Genomic DNA, 23,305 nt, shown 5'->3' with positions numbered 1-23,305 from the left:
ATTTCTACTTTTGACTTTTAAGCTTCAACTGAGAACTCCTGATAAAAAAGAAAATAGACTACACAGGTAAGACACTAGGAAGGAATTTAGCAGGATCTGATATAGTTATTCAAGGAGTTGGATAAGTAGCATGTCTCGTACTAATTGATGTACTTGGGAGTGTATTTGGAACAAGAAAAACTGCTTCATTCCCTTTCCTTTTAAAACACTACAAAATCATGAATAAGACGATAAGAGGTGTCAAAATATTGCTTATTTGAAATGGTCATTATATTTGCTACTTGTGGTAGACAAAAACAATTTCTGGGAGTTTTGGTTTTGAATATTCAGAGTGGTCTTGAGTGAAAAAAAATAAAATAGATTTCAGTTAAACACACATATCTGTTCACAGAGTGAGAGAATTTGAAGCAAGAATATTTTTATCATTTGCATATGGATGTTGGCTGGAATGAAAGAACAGAAAAACACATAATGCTTTTACACAAACTGAATGGGAGTGTGCGGTCCTGCACTAGTGAGTTGAGAGATCCCCCAATCTTGATTCAATTCAGACACTTGTTCATTGAATTCAAAGGCTGATCTGTTTGTCGCCCAGTTTCCTCTTCCTCCATCACTCAATTTACTGTGTTGTATTATCCTGGGTTGTGCTTTTCCCCCATGGGTGAATGACCTCATTAACATTTCTATTTCTTAAAAACTTAGGAGAGGAAAATATTTACACCTAATGCAAGTTTAAGCAAACTATATGTGCAACAAATGACCAGAAGAAACCACTCTTCACCGACTGAGTTCATCCTGTTGGGATTAGCAGACACGATGGAGCTACAGATTGTCCTCTTCTTGCTTTTTCTGGTGATTTACACGCTTACAGTTCTGGGGAATGTTGGGATGATCCTCTTAATCAGGATTGATTCCCGACTTCACACACCCATATATTTCTTCCTGGCTAACCTGTCCTTTGTGGATGTTAGTTACTCCTCCACCATCACCCCTAAGATGCTGGTGGACCTATTATCAGAGGAGAAAACCATCTCCTTTGCTGGCTGCTTTCTGCAACTGTACTTTTTCATCGCCCTGGCCACAACTGAGTGCATCCTTTTCGGGTTAATGGCCTATGACCGTTATGTGGCCATATGCAACCCTCTGCTTTACTCCCTGGTCATGTCCAGGACTGTCTGCCTCAAAATGGCAGCAGGGGCTTTTACAGCAGGATTCTTGAACTCCATGGTTAACACAAGTTATGTGAGCAGCTTTCCATTCTGCAGTTCCAATGTCATTCATCATTTCTTCTGTGATAGCCCTCCACTTTTTAGGCTCTCATGTTCAGATACACACCTGAATGAAAGCATCTTTTCCACATTGGCTGGTGTGAATATCGTGGGAAGTCTGCTAGTCATCCTCACCTCCTACTCCTACGTTCTCTTTTCTATCTTCCATATGCATTCAGGGGAGGGGAGGCGCAAAGCCCTCTCAACCTGTGGGTCCCACCTGACAGCTATAACTCTGTTCTATGCCACTGCCATCTATACCTATCTGAGACCTAGTTCCAGCTACTCCCTGGATCAGGACAAAGTGGCTTCTGTGTTCTACACAGTGGTGATCCCCATGTTGAATCCTCTGATCTACAGCCTCAGGAATAAGGAAGTAAAGAAAGCTTTATGGAATATAACTACCAGGACAAGGATTTCTACATTTCTGTGGTTGTTCAGTTGAATTTCTGAACAAAACAGAGTAACTGTCTTTTGAAGGCTGCTTCAAGACTACAGTTTTTCTTTAGAATATTTTCTGAGTAATTAGTCTACAATATTCAAATATATGTAACAGTGAGGCATAAGGTAAATTACTAGTTATATAAGGCCATAGAATCTTCATGTAATCCATCCATACTCAACTTCTTTTCACTTCAAAATTTCTAAGCCTTCCCTCCCTTTCTCTCTCCCTGCCTGACACATAAACAGAAAACCACATACACACATTTAACTGTGGCAAAGTTTAATCAGTGTATGGTTGCAAAAGGCATAGGTCAATGTTCAGTATATTATCTAATTTATATTCTTTAGAGTAAATTCATGGGTGTTCTGTTCAAAAATTGTATATCATTTGAAAATAAATTTAATTTAGCTACAGGGATTTGGCTATTTAGAAACTGATGGATACCATAGCTTGCATAGGAGACAGCCACACATACAGTTTTTGGCAGATATTCCCCATGGCATTCACCCTTGCCACTGAAGTTGCAAGTGATAGAGGTAGTGATGTCCATGTCCTCTGGTATGTAGATATTGCATGCATTGTTTCCTGTCACAAAGATGTCCAAAATGTATTCCAATGTTTCCTATGATCTACGTAAGTGAACTTGCCCAGATAGGTGTTCGTGAAGTCATTGGTATTTTCTATGTAACCATGAGCCATTCTCTCACTCACCTGGTCCACGGTGGTTACCTGGCGCTGGACACCCTGCAGATAATGATCAGCTTGTCATCAGACATAATTTGCTCTTTGACTAAGTGGTGGTTTCCTCACATCCTTCTGCACCAGCTGGAGGCTCCTTGACTGGATTCTTTCTTTTCTCTGTCCTGGGTATTTAACAGATTCATAGATCAGACTGAGATATTTCACAAGTAAATACTAATATTATATTCCTCTCATTCACTGCTTTAATTTCTTTTAAAACCTACAAATAGAAATAATGGAAGATAAAATTCAGTTATTCTGAGATTTGGGTTTTAGACATATCCTATTTGAGGTTATGTTCTCTTCTCTCTAATTAACCTCTCCAACATTACTGAATCTCCTTGACAGAGTCTACAGGTAATTCCAACTTTGAGAGGTAATTAAGTAATTACCTCGTGGTAATGCTTTTTTTAATTCTTTGAACACATTTTTTTTTTAGTTTGAATTTTATTTTTTTTTCAGTGATCCAAAATTCATTGTTTATGCACCACACCCAGTGCTCCATGCAATATGTGCCCTCCTTAATGCCTACCACCAGGCTCATCTTAACCCCCAGCCCCTCCCCTCCAAAACCCTCAGTTTGTTTCTCAGAGTCCACAGTGTCTTATGGTTTGTCTCCCCCTCCGATTTCCCCCAAATCACTTATCCTCTCCATCTCCCAATGTTTTCCATGTTATTCCTTATGGTCAACAAGTAAGTAAAACCATATGTTAATTGACTCTCTCTTCTTGACTTATTTCACTCAACATAATCTCTTCCAGTCCTGTCCATGTTGATACAAAAGTTAGGTATTCACCCTTTCTGATGGAGGTATAATACTCCATTGTATATATGGACCATATCACTGTTGAAGGGCATTTTGGCTCTTCCCACAGTTTGGAAACTGTGACCATTGCTGCTATGAACATTGGGGTTCAGTGTTCACTATATCTGTATCTTTGGGGTAAATACCCAGTAGTGCAATTGCAGGGTCATAGGGTAGCTCTATTTTTAATTTCTTAAGGAATCTCCACACTGTTTTCCAAAGTGGCTGCACTAAATTGCATTCCTACCAACAGTGTAAGAGGGTTCCCCTTTCTCCACATCCTCTCCAACACTTATTGTTTACTGTCTTGTTGATTTTGGCCATTCTAACTGATATAAGGTGGTATCTCAATGTGGTTTTGATTTTAATCTCCTTGATGTCTAATGACAATGAACATTTTTTCATGTGACTGTTAGCCATTTGTATGTCTTCATTGGAGAAGTGTCTGTTCATGTCTTCTGCCCATTTTCTGATGTGATTATCTTTTTTGTGTGTGTTGAGTTTGAGGAGTACTTTACAGATCTTAGATATCAGTCCTTTGTCTGTAGTGTCATTTGCAAATATCTTCTCCCATTCTGTGGGGTGCCTCTTTGTTTTGTTCACTATTTCCTTTGCTGTGGAGAAACTTTTGATCTTGATGAAGTCCCAAAAGTTCATTTTCGCTTTTGTTTCCTTTGCCTTTGGGAACATGTCTTGAAAGAAGTTGCTGTGGTCAATGTTGAAGAGGTTACTGTCTATGTTCTCCTCTAGGATTTTGATAGATTCCTGCCTCATGTTCATGTCTTTAATCCATTTCTAGTTTATCTTTGTATATGATGTAAGAGAATGGTCAAGTTTTATACTTTTATATATAGCTGTACAATTTTCCCAGCACCATTTATTGAAAAGAATGTCTTTCTTCCACTGTATATTTTTTCCTGCTTTGTCGAAGATTATTTGACCGTAGAGTTGAGGGTCCATATCCCAGCTCTCTACTCTGTTCCAATGGTCTATGCATCTGTTTTTGTGCCAGTACCATGCTGTCTTGATGATCACAGCTTTGTAGTAAAGCTTGAAATCAGACAACATGATGTCCCGAGTTTTGTTTTTCTTTTTCAACATTTCCTTAACAATTCAGGGTCTCTATGGTTCCATACAAATTTTAGGATTATTTGTTCCAGCTCTTTGAAAAATGCTGGTGGAATTTTGATCTGGATGTCATTGAAAGTATAGATTGCTCTAGGCAGTATAGACATTTTAACAGTGTTTATTCTTCTGATCCATGAGCATGAAATGCTCTTCCATCTTTTTGTGTCTTCTTCACTTTCTTTCATGAATGTTTTCTATAGTTCCTCGAGTACAGGTCTTTTATCTCTTTGGTTCGGTTTATTCCTAGATATCTTATGGTTCTTGGTTCTATAGTAAGTGGAATCGATTCTCTAATTTCCCTTTCTATATTTTCATTGTTAAGGTATAAGATAGCAACTGATTTCTATACATTGATTTTGTGTCCTGCCACATAGCATCCATTCCTGAATAAAAACCCTTCAAAGTATAGGGATAGAGGGCACATTCCTCAATGTTATAAAATCTATCTATGAGAAACCCACAGTGAATATCATCCTCAACGGGGAAAAGCTGACAGCCTTCCCTTTGAGATCAGGAACATGACAAAGATGAACACATGTTTCTTATGTACATTTTGATTATTTCTTTAATCAAAACTACTTATAAAAACATTTTAAATTATCCTAATTTCTCTTTTATTGTTTATTGCATTTATGTAAAAAATGTACAATTATTATATATATTTATGTAACTCAAGATAAATTTAAACTGCAAAAACATTGAGTCTTCTCATTATTATATAGAGTGGTGATTTATCATTCTCTTTTGTCTTAAGTCCTTGGCAATATTTACTAAACTCTTCTCATGAGTGTAATAGTGTTTTGGCCTCTTTGATACACTATGTCATTGCTTTTCTCTTTTCCTGTCTCCCTCATTCTTTTTTTTTTTTTTTTTTTTGGTTGAATTTTAATTCAAATTCATTATCCAAATATATAGGTGTCAACCAAAATATTGTCTTGTTTAATGATTTTTGAGTAATTTATTTACTAAAATTAATGAAAGATGTCTAAATTGTATGCATTTGGGCTTTGTTTTGGCCAGTATTTTCATCAGTGATTAGGTGAGGCCATGAGAGGCTAGCTTACAAAATCTGTTAACATCACAAAGTTGAAAAAATAAGCAAGCAATTTGGAAGAAATAAAGAAATCAATATCAACAATCACACACATCCAAAAACACAGTATAAGAGAAAGAGATGATGTTATTAGAAGATGAAGTCCTGAATTTAGGCGGAAAAAATGTGTACAGTGAGTTTAATCTGAACACTCCCATAATTTATTTTGATTTAGTTTGTTAAATGTAAACTAACATGCACAATATAATTTTTATTGCTCTATTGAAAATGAGAAGTCTACAATTATAAACAACAAATAGGTATTTAATAGAAGATGTGCACACACACACACACACATACACACACACACATTATACATGTATATGTATATAAGTGACTAGGATAAAAGGGGACGGGACAAGGAAATTAGGTATCTGGATATTATTTCCTTCTGCTAAGATTGTGTTCCAGTTGATTCTCCCACTTTCTAACAGTTTGTCTATTGAAAAGTCATTTAATTATCTGAAATCTCAGCTGCAAAATGCATAAAATAATAATGTCAACCTCAAAGACTGGCAGGGAGAATTAACTGAAGATTTAAATGGAAAAGAGCTATATGTTTTGAGTTCTCAATGCAAATAGGCTCTCCATGCATATGGACCCCCATATGAGGTTTATTTCACCTAGCTTTTCTTGTATTTAGATCTGGAAAAGCTGTCATTTCATCCCCTTATAGGTACAGAATCATAGGCAATATTTTCAAAATCTAACACAATTCTGAAATCATAAAAACATGAGTTCATTTTCATATCCATTGTATTATTTGCCCAGGGTTTAGTATTTCTTTAAATATTGTGCAATTAAGTTAGTTTCTCCTTATTAATTTCACTCAAGAGAGAGTTGAATGGAGAGATACACTTACTCAGACAAAGACGTGTGTGTGTGTCCATGCACACACACACACACACACACACACACACACAAACACGCAAAAACACAATTTCACACAAAAGGAAACAGAAAGAATGTTTTTTTCAATTACTAAAATAACAAAGGAAGAAAAATAATTTGGTACTGAATTTTCTTCTTCTTTTTTTTTTAAATAATGATTTTTTTTTATTTATTTGACAGATAGAGATCACAAGTAGGCAGAGAGGCAGGCAGAGAGAGGAAGGGAAGCAGGCTCCCTGCTGAGCAGAAAGGCCGATGCAGGGCTTGATCCCAGGAGCCCAGGATCATGACCCGAGCTGAAGGCAGAGGCTTAACCCACTGAGCCACCCAGGTGCCCCTGGTACTGGATTTTGTATCCATTTGGGATAAGCTAAAAATATAAAGGGAGAAGCAGTATCAGCAACCAATTAAAAGTATTATTACTTATTTTTTTTTTTTTACTTCTGTAAGACTTCTAAAGTAACATAGAGATCAGGAATTACTTTGGGATGCAAGCCCCATATAATGTTTGATTCCATATATCTACCTATGATCATATACTGTGTACTTTTGAGACTGGAGTGTCTGTCTCTAGAGGTCTGACTCACAATTACCTATAATCTAGTCCCATGGTTATTCATTCCTCCTTATGAAAACAAAATAAAAGTGTGGCAATGTGTATTTACTCAGAAGCCATTTCAAATGTTTACAGAAAAGTAAATTGAATGCCTACTGTATTTCATTTACTTTTAAAAATGAAATTTTCTTCCTTTTTCTGAAAATGCCATTTGATTGGAGAACATCTCATAAAAAAAGAAAATCCTAGACTCCCCAGGTAAGACACTGGGAAGAAAGTGATCAGGATTTTGTGCTGTTACTCACTGAGTTGGACAGGTTGCATGTCTCCTGCTAAGGATGTTATTTAGAAGTGAACTTTGTAATCAGAACAGATTTTTGGATGACTTTTAAAACAAAAGAAAATCATTTTTTAAACATATGATAGGACTCAAAATACTGATTATTAGAATTGGTTAGTATGGCGACTGCTTAAAATACTCAAGAGTGATTTCTGGAAAGGAATGCATGAATTTTAGAGTTGAAGAATATTCAGAGTGATTTTGAGGATATATGGAAAGGAAAAAAAATAGAGCTAAACTCACATACCTGCTCAGTGAATGAAAGAGATGTCAGCAAGGATATTTTTATCCTTTCATTTGGACATAGATTGTACCGAGACAATAGTATCATGTAAGTAGCTTTTTGGGAAACTGAGTGTGTGGTCCTGCACTAGTGAGTTGAGAGATCCCCCAATCTCGATTCAATTCAGACACTTGTTCATTAAATTCAAAGACTAGTCTATTTGTCACCCAATTTCCTCTTCCTCCATCACTCAATTTACTGTGTTGTATTATCCTGGGTTGTGCTTTTCCCCCATGGGTGAATGACCTCATTAACATTTCTATTTCTTAAAAACTTAGGAGAGGAAAATATTTACACCTAATGCAAGTTTAAGCAAACTATATGTGCAACAAATGACCAGAAGAAACCACTCTTCACCGACTGAGTTCATCCTGTTGGGATTAGCAGACACGATGGAGCTACAGATTGTCCTCTTCTCGCTTTTTCTGGTGATTTACACGCTTACAGTTCTGGGGAATGTTGGGATGATCCTCTTAATCAGGATTGATTCCCGACTTCACACACCCATGTATTTCTTCCTGGCTAACCTGTCCTTTGTGGATGTTAGTTACTCCTCCACCATCACCCCTAAGATGCTGGTGGACCTATTATCAGAGGAGAAAACCATCTCCTTTGCTGGCTGCTTTCTGCAACTGTACTTTTTCATCGCCCTGGCCACAACTGAGTGCATCCTTTTCGGGTTAATGGCCTATGACCGTTATGTGGCCATATGCAACCCTCTGCTTTACTCCCTGGTCATGTCCAGGACTGTCTGCCTCAAAATGGCAGCAGGGGCTTTTACAGCAGGATTCTTGAACTCCATGGTTAACACAAGTTATGTGAGCAGCTTTCCATTCTGCAGTTCCAATGTCATTCATCATTTCTTCTGTGATAGCCCTCCACTTTTTAGGCTCTCATGTTCAGACACACACCTGAATGAAAGCATCTTTTCCACATTGGCTGGTGTGAATATGGTTGGGGCTTTGCTGGTCATCCTCACCTCCTACTCCTACGTTCTCTTTTCTATCTTCCATATGCATTCAGGGGAGGGGAGGCGCAAAGCCCTCTCAACCTGTGGGTCCCACCTGACAGCTATAACTCTGTTCTATGCCACTGCCATCTATACCTATCTGAGACCTAGTTCCAGCTACTCCCTGGATCAGGACAAAGTGGCTTCTGTGTTCTACACAGTGGTGATCCCCATGTTGAATCCTCTGATCTACAGCCTCAGGAATAAGGAAGTAAAGAAAGCTTTATGGAATGTAACTACCAGGACAAGGTTCCCTTCCTTTCTCCGATATGCTTGGAAAATTTTCTGAACTAAGTATTAAATGAATTTTATAGATTAATTGAATCCTACAGTTTTCATTAGGATATTTCTTTTTTTTTTTTAAAGATTTTATTTATTTGTCAGAGAGAGAGGAGAGCGAGCGAGCACAGGCAGACAGAATGGCAGGCAGAGGCAGAGGGAGAAGCAGGCTCCCTGCCAAGCAAGGAGCCCGTTGTGGGACTCGATCCCAGGACGCTGGGATCATGACCTGAGCCGAAGGCAGCTGCTTAACCAACTGAGCCACCCAGGCGTCCCTCATTAGGAAATTTCTAAGTAATTGCTTTCTGTTAATACTCGAGTGCAGGGACCCTTTTATGTACAAATGATTCACCAATCTTATATATGGACTCAGGGATTTCATGTAATTATTGTCTATTTTTTTCTGGGTTTTCTCAAATAGGGCTTATTTCTAATGAAATCTTGGTTAGAGAATGAAAGAGACACAGTATTTAGAATCAAAAGTCCTAATATCACACGAAACTAACTATATATAGAGTATTATTAATTGTTCACTTATGTTTCTTCTGCATCTTTATTTCACCATTTGTGGTTTGTAAGAGATTTTTATGTATCACTTATGTGTAAAACAATTTGAATTTAAAATAGATTTACATTTTAATTTAATGAATTATCTTATGGGGGAGAGGCTTAAATCAAATTTCAGGACTACAGTTTTCTTTTTTTTTTATTTATTTTTTTTATTTTTTATTTTTTTCAGCATAACAGTATTCATTATTTTTGCACCACACCCAGTGCTCCATGCAATCCGTGCCCTCTACAATACCCACCACCTGGTGCCCCCAACCTCCCACCCCCCACCCCTTCAAAATTCTCAGATCGTTTTTCAGAGTCCATAGTCTCTCATGGTTCTCAGGACTACAGTTTTCATTGCAGCTATCAACTCACCATCTTTCTTCCCCCACACCATTCTCTGCATATACATATATATTCATTAATTAAGAAATGTGAGCTTGTACAAAATGTGATATCAGGAGAGGTATCATCTCATTAGAATGCACCAGTTACAACTCTCATATTCCCTTGTCTGGTCTTCAAAATGTTTAACCTTTCTTTCCCTTCCATTCTCTTGGGCTGACCCATAGGACCAAGTTACATACACATGCATTCAACTGCTGCTAAGTTTAATCAGTGCATAGCTCCATAGGAGGGAGGTCAATGTTCAGCGGATGAATCTGACATATATTCTTTAGAATAAGCTTATGGATTTCCTCTTATAGATATCTCTCAATTGCCCAGACAGGTGTTTGTGATGTCATGGGTGTTGTCTATGCACCTGTGAGCTTTACTCTCACTCACAGGTCCTGAGTGGTTGCCTGGCCTGGACACCTGGCAGCAGAATGACAGTTTGTTCTCTGAGATCATTTGTCCATCCTCTGAGTAGCTTGCCTACAATCTTCTGCACCAGCTGGCTGCTCACTGGCTAGATTCATTCTGCATTCCCCATCCCCAGTATTTGGTGGGATCATATACTAAGACCAAGATATTTCATATGTAAATGGCAATAATATATCCCTTCCAATAGATGTTTTATTTTCGAGTAAAATTTAACAATTGAAAGAATGTTTGGGAGAGAAAATCCAGTTATCCTGAGATTTGATTTTTAGACACATCCTAATTTAGGTCATGTTCTCTGCTCTCTAATGCAGCTTTTTTACACTTACTTTTTCTTATTTACAGAGTCTACAAATACTTTATATTTGGGGGGCTATAATCACTTAATTATCTTGTACTGCTTTTTAATTACTTAAATATGGGTTTCTTATGTAAATTCTGATTATTTCTTTAACCCATAAACTAGTAAAACTATTTTTTTAATTATCATAATTTTTTGTATAGTGTACAACACATTTATGTGAAAAATGTTCCAAGAATGGTTTATTTTCATTAACTCAAAATAAATTTAACCTGTGAAACCACTGAGACTTCCAATTATTATATTGAGTGAGCAGACAAGTTGGAAATAATGAAGAATAAGTATTCAAGAATCATATAGGTCCAAATAAACAACCAAAAGAAGAAAAGTTATTGTTATCAAAATCCTGCATTTGGGCAAAAAAAATTGTACAGTTTTATGTTATGTATAAGAATAATTTTGGATTTATTTTGTTAAGCATAATTTAACATGGACAATATAATTTCCATTAATCCATTAAAATGGATTGGGAGGGAGACAAACCATAAGTGACTCTTAATCTCACAAAACAAACTGAGGGTTAATGGGGGGAGGGGGGTTGGGAGGGGGGGTGGGATTATGGACATTGGGGAGGGTATGTGCTATGGTGAGTGCTGTGAAGTGTGTAAACCTGGCCATTCACAGACCTATACCCCTGGAGATAAAAATATATTATATGTTTATAAAAAAATAAAATTAAAAAAATACTTAAAAATAAAAAAAATGGCAGGTATACATTTGTAAACAATAATTAAGTAAAGGCTAGGTGCTGAAATAAGTGAAGTAATAATTCATTTAATTTCACACTGCTAAAGTAAAAGGTACTTTGTTAACTCATAATAAGCCTCCAGAAGATAGAGATAAGTGAAATTTTGTCAAGAAGATAATGCCAAAATGGCTGGGTGAACAGGAAAATATTTTTTTTTTAAAGATTTTTTTTTATTTATTTATTTGTCAGAGAGAGAGAGGGAGAGAGAGCGAGCACAGGCAGACAGAATGGCAGGCAGAGGCAGAGGGAGAAGCAGGCTCCCTGATGAGCAAGGAGCCCGATGTGGGACTCGATCCCAGGACGCTGGGATCATGACCCGAGCCGAAGGCAGCTGCTTAACCAACTGAGCCACCCAGGCGTCCCATCAGGAAAATATTTTTTAAAAAATTAATTGAGCTGATGTGAGAAGATGTAATCTGTAGAAAAGAAATGTACAAAGAGCTGTATTGAGAATTTATAGCTTTGGGACACCTGGGTGACTCAGTCTACTGAGCTTCTGACTGTTGATTTCAGCTCAAGTCATGATCTCAGGGACATGAGATCGAGACCAGCATCTGGCTCCACACTCAGTGGGGAGTCTGCTTGAGATTCTCCCTCTCTCTCTGCCCCTCCCCACCAAATAAATAAATAAATCTTAAAATTAAAAAAAAGGAAAATGTATAACTTCATGGAAATATACAGCCTTATAGAAACAATCTTAAAACAAGTATGTTTATTGAAAACATAGAAAACATCAAATATAATGTGTTGCAACAGAAAGCAGAAGTGTGGTCATTGTTGTTCAACTTAGGTATAATTTACTATATTTTTAAAAAATTATATATTTATTTGACAGGGAGATCAAAAGTAGGCAGAGAGGCAGGCAGAGAGAGTGGGGGAAGCAGGCTTCCAGCTGAGCAGAGAGCTCAATGCAGGACCCTGAGATCATGAGCTGAGCTAAAGACAGAGGCTTAACTCACTGAGCTACCTAGGCATCCCTATAATTTACTATTTTGACTGGGAAATTGGTGTGTACTATCTTTAAGGTTCTCTTTAAATTTTGTGATTTTAATCTTTTTTTTTTTAAAGATTTTATTTATTTATTTGACAGAGATCACAAGTAGTCAGAGAGGCAGGCAGAGAGAGAGAGGAGGAAGCAGGCTCCCTGCTGAGCAGAGAGCCCGATGTGGGGCTGGATCCCCGGACCCTGGGGTCATTACCTGAGCTGAAGGCAGAGACTTACCCACTGAGGCACCCATGCGCCCCGTGATTTTAATCTTAAATGTGAAAACATTGTATATGTCCATGTACCCTTCTAAAGTCTCAGAAGAATTCTTGATGTATTTCAGTCACTTAACAAAATTTTACACCCAGATCTTCCCTAAAGAGGAAGGTAGTGAATATGGACCAGGTCATGGTGAGTTTTTGCAAATAGGAGATCAACTGGATAAAGATCTATGTCAAAAGCTGAGTTTCCACACATGAAAAAGTGCTCCATATCACTCGGCATCAGGGAAATACAAATCAAAACCACCATGAGATATCACCTCACACCAGTCAGAATGACTAAAATGAACAAGTCAGGAAATGACAGATGCTGGCGAGGATGCGGAGAAAGGGGAACCCTCCTACACTGTTGGTGGGAATGCAAGCTGGTGCAACCACTCTGGAAAACAGCATGGAGGTTCCTCAAAATGTTGAAAATAGAACTACCCTATGACCCTGCAATTGCACTGCTGGGTATTTACCCTAAAGATACAAACATAGTGATCCGAAGGGGCACATGCACCCGAATGTTTATAGCAGCAATGTCTACAATAGCCAAACTATGGAAAGAACCTAGATGTCCATCAACAGACGAATGGATAAAGAAGATGTGGTATATATACACAATGGAATACTATGCAGCCATCAAAAGAAATGAAATCTTGCCATTTGCGACGACGTGGATGGAACTAGAGGGTATCATGCTTAGCGAAATAAGTCAATTGGAGAAAGACAACTATCATATGATCTCCTTGATATGAGGGAGAGGAGATGCAACATGGGGGGTCGAGGGGGTAGGAGAAGAGTAAATGAAACAAGATGGGATTGGGAGGGAGACAAACCATAAGTGACTCTTAATCTCACAAAACAAACTGAGGGTTGATGGGGGGAGGGTGTTGGGAGAGGGGGTGGGGTTATGGATATCGGGGAGGGTATGTGCTATGGTGAGTGTTGTGAAGTGTGTAAACCTGGCGATTCGCAGACCTGTACCCCTGGGGATAAAAATATATGTTTATAAAGCTGTAAAAAAAAAAAAAAAAAGAAAGAAAGAAAGGATGAATCCCCAAGTTTTGTAGCAACATGGACGGGACTGGAAGAGATTATGCTGAGTGAAATAAGTCAAGCAGAGAGAGTCAATTATTATATGGTTTCACTTATTTGTGGAGCATAACAAATAGCATGGAGGACAAGGGGAGTTGGAGAGGAGAAGGGAGTTGAGGGAAATTGGAAGGGGAGGTGAACCATGAGAGACTATGGACTCTGAAAAACGATCTGAGAATTTTGAAGGGGTGGGGGGTGGGAGGTTGGGGGCACCAGGTGGTGGGTATTGTAGAGGGCACGGATTGCATGGAGCACTGGGTGTGGTGCAAAAATAATGAATACTGTTACGCTGAAAAAAATAAAAAAAAAATTTAAAAAAAAAAAAAAAAAAAAAAAAAAAAAAAAAAAAAAAAAAAAAAAAAAGCTGAGTTTCCAAATTGGGCTCCAAACCCTCAACCTCCTGAAGTTTTATGATCATTTTAACCATGTGTTGTAAAATAAAATTAACAAAATATAACTTATTAGCTAAGGTTGTGCCGAGAGTGTGTCAGATTCATTTATACACTGATGAGAGAAACAGCTAAATAAAAAGAAGTTACAGATTTGGAGAGGATATGGAAACAGAAGGTTTATTTAGTTTGGAAATAGAAAAAGCAGCATTAAAAACATGCAAAATAAAGATTGAGGTTAGATTTCACACATCATAACATTATCATGCCCAAATCATGTATTGCAGAAGAGAACTGTGTGTCAGAATTATCCTAAATGCTAGATTTGGTGAGAGTAGTCAAAAGGAACGTCATATTTAAGAAGCAAATGCTAAAGATATTTCTACAGCTGATTGCAGTGACATACTTTAACCTTCAGTGGTAGGGTCCAATACAGACACACAACATGGGCTCATAAAATGGTATCAACAGAGATTAGAAGCAGAGTGACAAGACACAAGTTTTATTTTTAAGTGGCTATGGTCAGTGATTTTTTTCTAACATGCAAACAAAATTGTAACATACACTCTTTTCTTATCTCTTAATTTTTATGTTTCCTTTAAAAAATGTATGTGTGTTAAATTTATCCCCTACGATGGGCTGATAACTTCATATGAGACCTATATGAAGTAGCTATCTCCTAATGATCTATTCAGATGCACAGAGCATAATGTATTTGATGTGAAAATATCCCTAATTCTTACAATGATTCTTCAATGGTGAAATTTAACATTGCACCACCAAAAAAAAAAAAAAAAAAAAAGCAATGTTTTACATTTGTCACCAATTTGACTTATAGGAAGCCTTTCATACCAATAATACATATATGAAGATATTTCTAGTGATGATTACTAAATTAGCTTTCTGTCCATAGCATTAAAAATATTTGGATCCGGGGCGCCTGGGTGGCTCAGTGGGTTAAGCCGCTGCCTTCGGCTCAGGTCATGATCTCAGGGTCCTGGGATCAAGCCCCGCATCGGGCTCTCTGCTCAGCTGGGAGCCTGCTTCCCTCTCTCTCTCTCTCTCTCTCTGCCTGCCTCTCTGTCTACTTGTGATCTCTCTCTGTCAAAGAAATAAATAAAATCTTAAAAAAAAAATCTTAAAAATGGATCCATGTGATGAGTGATATTAATAAGTGATCTAAATTTTTTCAATTAAAAAAAAGAAGAAATAAAAGGACTACAGAGGACTTCTATAATGGGGAGCAAGAACCTCTGTGAATCACCATGTCTTTAATAAAGCAAAGGATATACTAAAAAATGTTAAATCAATTTTTAGAGCGCTAGATATCAAGCAAAGGTTAGAAACAATGTGAGGAGAATTTACTCCATAAAAACCGATGTTATCAAAATAATTAGCTAAGACATTCAGCTTTTCTCTATGTATGGAAGCATTCATAAGTATCTAACCACATAAGGTGTTGTGCTATACACTACATGAGGCACAGAAAACTTTGTACTCTCTAGACTACCAAACCTGTATTCCTCTGTGAAACTGAGCTAGTATGTCATATCCCATGACACATGACCCATATCATTTTTATTTCTGAATTTGACCTTCTCTTCTTGTCATTAGTTCCTTGATTCCAGGGCATTTGTGTACATTTTACAAATGTAACTGTTGTTGTCACCTGTGTTTTAAACTAAGAAAATATATGTTATGGTATGCTAAATATTATTCTAAATAGTGCTTTTTCATGCTGGCAAATGTTCTACTTCTGTCAACATGAACAATTATTTTTGCTGGCCAAAAGAGTTCAAACAAAAACAGAAGCAAGCCACCATTTCTAACATAGTAAAGTTGAAAATTATAGCGACAAAAAAATTTATCTTTCTCTCCTAATAGTGTTAAAGCCCTCATGATATCATTTTCCCATCTTCAGCTTCACAATATAGAAAAACTTGAAATTCAGTGCATGTGTCTTCTTGTCAAAATTCACTTTTTTCTTATGTGTGTATATGTAACTAAAAAATTCCACCTACAGCATGTGCAAAGAGAGGACCTCAACGTGTAAACAACTTAGATGATGCATGGAATCTAGATAATTTCAAACTCACATTATTTGAGTTTAAGAAATGGCATTTTAATAATTTCAAACTTAGTATTCTGAGACTTTGTGCATAAGTATAAACCAACTTTAAGTCTTTGAATGTCCTTGTAGGGGAATTATTCTATTCTCCAAAGATGAAGAGGCTGGGGAGAAAGGTAGAGAGGAGTGGCCAGGAGGCTACTGTTCCTCAGATCATACTCCATAGAGAGAGTACCTTCAAGGCAGCACTGATCCAACCAGAGACAACCTGGGTTATTCTCTAAGTTACCACTCGACAGATTGTTGAGCTTAAAAATGCAACATGTCAGGGAGAGAAGATGTTCTTCAATGTATAAGGAGCTATTTTCTACCAGAGCTCCACTGACCTAGCTAAGTAAAGTATAAGTTTCACACAAAAAAAAACAAAAACAACAAAAAAAAAAAAAAAACAAGAATGGCTGGAAATTGTTCCTTGAATAATTCAAAACCAAAAGTTACATCAGATAAGACCACAGTCTTTATAAAAGAGTGACATAGTGTTTCTTCCATAAAACAAAAAGGAAGGCTTTATTTATTTATTTATTTTAAAGATCTTGTTTATTTATTTGACAGAAAGAGAGATCACAAGTAGGCCGGGAGGCAGGCAGAGAGAGAGGAGGAAGCAGGCTCTCCGTGGAGTAGAGAGCCTGATGTGGGGCTCAATCCCAGGACCTTGGGATCATGACCCAAGCCGAAGGCAGAGGCTTTATCCCACTGAGCCACCCAGGCACCCCTAAAAAGGTAAGCTTTAATTATTTTACCCCGTTTATTAAAAAATATTAATAAAAATACCCACTGAATTTTTTAATATAGTTGACTCACAAACACACAAATTACATTAATTATAAATGTACCACATAGTGATTCAACAACTCTATATATTGTTCTGTGCTCATCACAAGTATAGCTACAATCTGTCACCAACAGCATTGTTCTATGAAGCCCATTAAGTTTTGATTAAGAAAATGTTACCATTGAACACCACATCAAAAACTAATAATGTTCTATATGCTGGATCACTGATCATAATAAACACACAGAAAAGAAAAGAAGAGAAAAGAAAAGAAAAGGAAAGGAAAGAAAAGAAAAAAGGAAAGAAGAGAAAAGAAGGGAAAAGAAAGAAAAGAAAAGAAAAAAAAGGAAAGGAAAAGAAAAGAAAATGGACCCTGACATTACATGGCTGAGTTTGAAGTCAGGTCACATCCTAGCTTCCTGACATTGGGCACATTAACTTAATTCCTGTATGCCTCTCCCTCTTTATGCAAAATGGAAGTAATAACAGTACCTACTTCTTTCAGAATGTAATATGTGAGCTAATACGGGGAAAGTCATTAACAGGGTGGTTAGCACATAATAAATGTTCAAAACCTAATAATAATAAAAAGAATTTCAAATAATCAGGTCTCTCTACTGTCCATAGCTATTCCCATTCATACTAACTAGCAGCAATATCTGGGGGAAAATCACTTTAATTTACTGGACTTTTATTTTCAGGTTGTTTTTTTTTTTTCCCTCTCATCAGTCTCCTGTACTTTGAGCAAATAAGAAAAGCAGGCTTTGTTATAGATGTATAAGCAAAATTAAATTTTAAAGCTTAACTCAAATCCATTTAATATATGAAAGCAAAATAATAATAATAATATATGAAGGTATCCTCAGCAATAACTTTTCCTGGCTACTTTCTTTTCTGAAATTGATCTATTCTCTTCATTGACAATGAATGGCCTTTTGCAATTTTAACATGAAAACTTCAGCTCTTTATTTACTAATATTTCTATGTTAGCATCTATCCAGCATAGAAGGGTCTACTGATAATCTTAGTTTTCCTGTAAAATACTACCCCATACATCCTCTCCTCCCCAGATTAAGAAAACTCTACTCCAGAGAAGTTGGAAGATGAGCAAAATTCAAAAGAAGAAAAAATATATAAATTTAAGTCATAATGATAAACACAATGAGGAGGATACTTGTAATAGAGTCTAAGTAAAGTGATTAATACAATCCAAGCTGCTTAGTCTTTGAGACAGTTCCCTGAGTTTCATGTTATCTTTATAGCATATACTTTCAAACAAGGAAAAATTAGCTCTGGTCATTTAACTAAGGACATATTGTCAGAATATACCTAATTTCCGTTGTAAGTCACCCAACATGAGATTGTTTGGTCAGTGAATTTGAATCTAGTTGAATGCAGCATGACTGCTGAGGTCAGTATGAAAACTTCATTTTGCCATTACCCGTGAGGAAATATTTAAAAACTATTCACCCATGTAAGAAATTGATTAGCTATTGGGATATGAAACTGAGAAGCACATGAGGACCTTTTGTTCCTGGTATATGCTTTACTATTTTTACTTAAAAGTAAAAATCACAAAATGATTTCTCTGATACCTTAAAATCTAATGAAGTACTAGATTAGATACCATATTCATAAGAAATTGTCTGGTGCTCCCAGAACACCTTGTAATTCTCTCTTCATAGACCATGCACTTTCCCAGCAACACCTGCCTGCTGACTTCTGTAAACTCTGTACAGATGAAAACTAAGCTCATTTATTTGTCATTAGTGTCCTTAGTCTACTTTGTAGTGAAGACGCTCAGTATTTACCCTTAATAAACCACACATTTAGGATCGGTGAAAAGAAGGAAATACAAAGTAGGCACTGCAAATTGTTTCAGTCGTCTGGGATCTGTTACAAGTGAAAGTAATCAGGTCTTAAAAGAAGAAAGAGCAGCCATATGGTGGAGGAAGGAAGGCAAATTTGGAACCTGGGAAACTGACAAAGAGACTGCAAAACCCATGGCAATCTGTGTTTCAGAGTATGTGACAATCTGTGAAAAAGGCCACAGGTTAGCCTTAATGAAGACTAGATGGAGGTCACAGAAAGGAATATGGGGTCTAAGGTGCACTGCGTGGCAGAGAGACCGAACTTAGGTGGACGAAAAATGCTTGCTTCTTGAAAGAGCTGGCTGGGATATGTCTACACTGCATTTAGCACCGTGGTTCCTGGTGGTTAGTCAGCCGTAGGTATTTAGAATACACGTGGCCCTTGAACAACACGGGTTTGAACCTCATTGGTCCACTCTACTCAGATTTTTACAGTACACACCGTAATTGTTTTCTCTTCCTTATGATTTTCTTGGCAATGTTTTCTTTTCTCTGTCTTACTTTATTGTATGAATACAGTATATAATGCATGTAACATTCACAACATGAGTTAATCGATTATTGATGTTAGCAATTAAGTTTTGAGGGAGTCAAAAGTTATATGCAGGGACGCCTGGGTAGCTCAGTGGGTTAAAGCCTCTGCCTTTGGCTCAGGTCATGGTCCCGGGGTCCTGGGATGGAGCCCCACATCGGGCTCTCTGCTTGGCTTCCTCCTCTCTCTCCGCCTCTCTCTCTCTGCCTGCCTCTCTACCTACTTGTGATCTCTGTCTGTCAAATAAATAAATAAAATCTTAAAAAAAAAAAAAAGTTATATGCAGACTTTTGATTGCCTGGAGAGGGATTGGTGCATTCGTTGCTCAAGGGTCAACTGGATATTTTATATTCATAATACACTGCACTTATTCACCATAAGCTGTAATATATACTACAAAATATATATCAATTGGCATGTTCATAATATACAGTTAAATGAATAATATAGTGTATATTGATAATATATATTATATATATTCAGCAACTCAGAGATAAGAAAGGGTACACAAAAACAGATTTCACATTTTGTCTGGCATCAGGTATATGCACTCTAAGATCAAATTCTCTTGCCTAATTTATTTTTCCTTTTCCTTATTTAATTATCCTGTAAAGGCCCCAAACTTATCTAATTGTTCCTAAAGTCATAGCATTTATTTTTTTTAAAGATTTATTCATTTGTCAGAAAAAGAGAGAGAAAGAGAGAGAGAGAGAGAGAGAGAAGGAAAGAGCAGGGGAAGCAGCAGGCAGAGGGAGAAGCAGGCTTCCTTCCGAACAAGGACCCTGATGTGGGACTTGATCCCAGGACCCTGGGATCATGACCTGAGCCAAAGGCAGATGCTCAACTGACTGGGCCACCTAGGCATCCCCAAATTCATACCATTTAGAATATAAGCAGAATTACTAAGATTTGGGGGACCATGGTAGGTTTAAAGACATATTATAGTCAAATCTTATATAATTTATTTTACATTCTAAGTATATGACTTGTTATGATGCATGATTTCTCATATAACTTTGTGTGATATCTTAAATGAAATGGATTTCTATGATGGAGGCTAGGCAATATTCCCTGTTTTCCTGATCAGAGTCTCAGTCTCTTTCCCAGATAATGAGCATCCCAGGCTGGTCTAAGCTGGGCCTGGCTATGCATTCTTACTGACCACCTTGCCCTGTGGTTATGTGAGATGCAGGTGACAGGGGAAACATCAAACCAAACATAAAAAATCTAATATTTGGTTTCAACAGTGTGGATGGAACTAGAGGCTATTATGCTAAGCAAAATAAGTCAATCAGAGAAAGACAATTATCATATGATCCCACTGATATGTGGAATTTTAGAAACAAGGCAGAAGATCATAGGAAAAGAGAAGAAAAATGAAACAAGGTGAAATCAGAGAGGGAGGCAAACTGTAAGAGACTCTTAAACTTAGGAAACAAAATGAGGGTTGCTGGAGGGTTGGGGGGTGGGAGGGATGGGGTGGCTGGGTGATGGACATTGTGGAGGGTATGTGCTATGGTGAGTGCTATGAATTACGTAAAATTGATGAATCACAGACCTGTACCCCTGAAACAAATAATACATGATAGGTTAATTAAAAAAATATGTGGTAAGTAGAAAAACATACAAGTGCATTAGATACCTGATTGACAAGGAAGGAGACACATTTCTCATTAGAGAATGTCCTGTGTTAACTAACACAGGGGAATAGGCTATTTGACACGTTTTGCTTTTATTTTGTTATTGTCTGTTTTGGTGTGTTGTTCATTTGTATATATTATTAATATTAGCGGGAAGATTAGAGTTGATTACTTTCTGTTTTTATCTACCAGAATTTGGGGTATTAGATTGAAATTTATTACCAAAAATACGAAATGAAAAACAAAAACAAAAAAAACTGAATATCTATCCTTTGTCAGTGCATTTGAAATCATCTATTTAATGTGTCCCGTTCTGCAACTGAGCCCAGCAACTGAAGTGAATTCTAAGCCTCAAAATCATTTTGTTTATAGATGGAATCCACAGGACAAAATCCTCTGCAAGGGAATCAGACTCCATTAATGGATTTCATCCTGCTTGGCTTTTCTGATGTTCCTGACCTCCAAGGATTTCTTTTTGGAGTGTTTTTGATCATGTATGTGATTATTCTGATGGGAAATAGCCTCATTATCATAATAACCAAGGTTGACCCCTCCCTCCAGACTCCCATGTATTTTTTCCTTAGGAACTTTTCTTTCTTAGAAATATGCTATGTGTCAGTCACTGCCCCCAGATTATTAACAGATCTTTGTAGACAAAATAGAAGAATTTCCTTTCTGTCTTGTGCTACGCAAATGTATTTCTTTTTGGTGTTTGGAGCCACTGAGTGCCTCATTCTGACCACAATGGCTTACGACAGGTATGTTGCTATTTGCAACCCCTTACTCTACCCTCTCATCATGAACCACAGGCTCTGCATCCAACTGGCTGTTAGCTGCTGGATCACTGGAATTCCAGTACACATAGGGTTCACCTACCTGATCTTCTCTCTACCCTTCTGCAGGTCCAATCATTTGAATCACTTCTTCTGTGACATACCTCCAGTACTTAAACTTGCCTGTGGGGATACTTTTATGATTGAGATGTTGGTTTATGCAGTTGCTCTTCTAGTGGTCACTATTCCTTTTATGTTGATTCTTGGATCTTATGGGAAAATAATCTCAACCATCCTGAAGTTGCCATCAGCCGCTGGGCGAGCCAAGGCATTCTCCACTTGTTCCTCACATCTCATGGTTGTGGTTTTGTTCTTTGGATCAGCCACCACAACGTACTTGAGCCCCAAGTCCAGTAATTTAACAGGAACAGACAAGTTTCTTTCTCTTTTTTACACCATTGTGACACCAATGTTCAACCCTATAATATATTGTCTGAGAAACAAAGATGTTATGGTGGCACTCAAAAAATTCCTACTGAAATGGATTGTACTATAACTCAAAAACATAACTTTATAAAATTTGTTTCTTATTTATCACAGTCCCCATATACTCATGCTGGTGCTTCTCCAATTTTTGCCACAACTCTTAATTCTTATACGTAAGTGCTATCATTCTTTTTATCTCCTGTGAAATAAATTTGGCTGTTATTTTTAAATATTAAATGAATTCTAAACTTAATTTCAGGTGTTGAAATAGTGAAAATAACACATAGAGGTTATTAAAAGTTGCTGTTGCTGCTGCTTTTTAGGATTCCAGAATATGGCCAACATTTTCTGTTTCACAAAAAGATTATTCGTTTTTCTATCTCCAGTCCCGACATACTATATGAAAAATAACAGACATCTAATTAACTTTGTTAGATTGAAAGGATGATTAATAACAAAGGCTAAACTACTGATATTTTATCTGCTCATGAACAACAATTGCATTAGAATCATCAGGTGGCGTCACATAAAGAAAGGAAGGATATGAATCTAACAGCAGTGAGTAGGGTTGATGTGTTACAGAGTTTATTTTTATTGGTGATTCATCAGCTAATTCCCTAAAACTGAATTCACATATGAAAAAGGGGGGCACATTATTTCAGTTCCAGAATCCAGTCTTAGTCTACAATACTAGCTAATCCCCTATAATTTTATTATGTTAATTAGGAGACTTGGTTGTAAATTCAATATAGATATATAGATTGTAAATGTACATAGAGGACACAAATGGGGGCAGATAAAAGTAATTGAGTCATTGGAACAAATTTTTTGTAGAATGTTTGTTCTGGGCTGTGTAAGTTACTTTTCTTACCTCTTCCTCCCTTCTTGAAGGAGAAATCAGCAATTTCTCTTCTTCCTTTCTCTCTTTCTCCCTTTCTTTCTTTCTTTCTTTCTTTCTGAGAGGAGGCTCCCCACTGAGCAAGGAGCCCCATGCAGGACTCAATCCCAGGACTCTGGAGATTATGACCCGTGCTGAAGGCAGCCACT

At 37.1% G+C, this 23,305-nt stretch overlaps 2 protein-coding genes across 2 annotated transcripts; both read left to right on the top strand.

The window, feature by feature from the left end:
* Positions 1 to 756: 756 nt before the first annotated feature.
* On the top strand, positions 757 to 8,726 carry LOC125079243 (olfactory receptor 5F1-like). Its single transcript, XM_047692733.1, is given in 3 exon segments — positions 757 to 1,340; positions 7,876 to 8,686; positions 8,688 to 8,726. Coding segments are annotated over 3 exon segments (1,434 nt in total).
* Positions 8,727 to 21,371: 12,645 nt separating this feature from the next.
* LOC125079389 (olfactory receptor 10AG1-like) lies at positions 21,372 to 22,328 on the top strand. The gene has a single exon (XM_047692965.1). The coding sequence runs from the start codon at positions 21,372 to 21,374 to the stop codon at positions 22,326 to 22,328; it is 957 nt and encodes a 318-aa protein (XP_047548921.1).
* The last annotated feature ends 977 nt before the right edge of the window (positions 22,329 to 23,305 follow it).

The sequence above is a fragment of the Lutra lutra genome, chromosome 10 (genome assembly GCF_902655055.1).
Source record: "Lutra lutra chromosome 10, mLutLut1.2, whole genome shotgun sequence".
NCBI lineage: Eukaryota > Metazoa > Chordata > Mammalia > Carnivora > Mustelidae > Lutra > Lutra lutra.
Note: the sequence above shows the minus strand (reverse complement) of the source record. Positions and strands in the feature narration are given on the sequence as shown.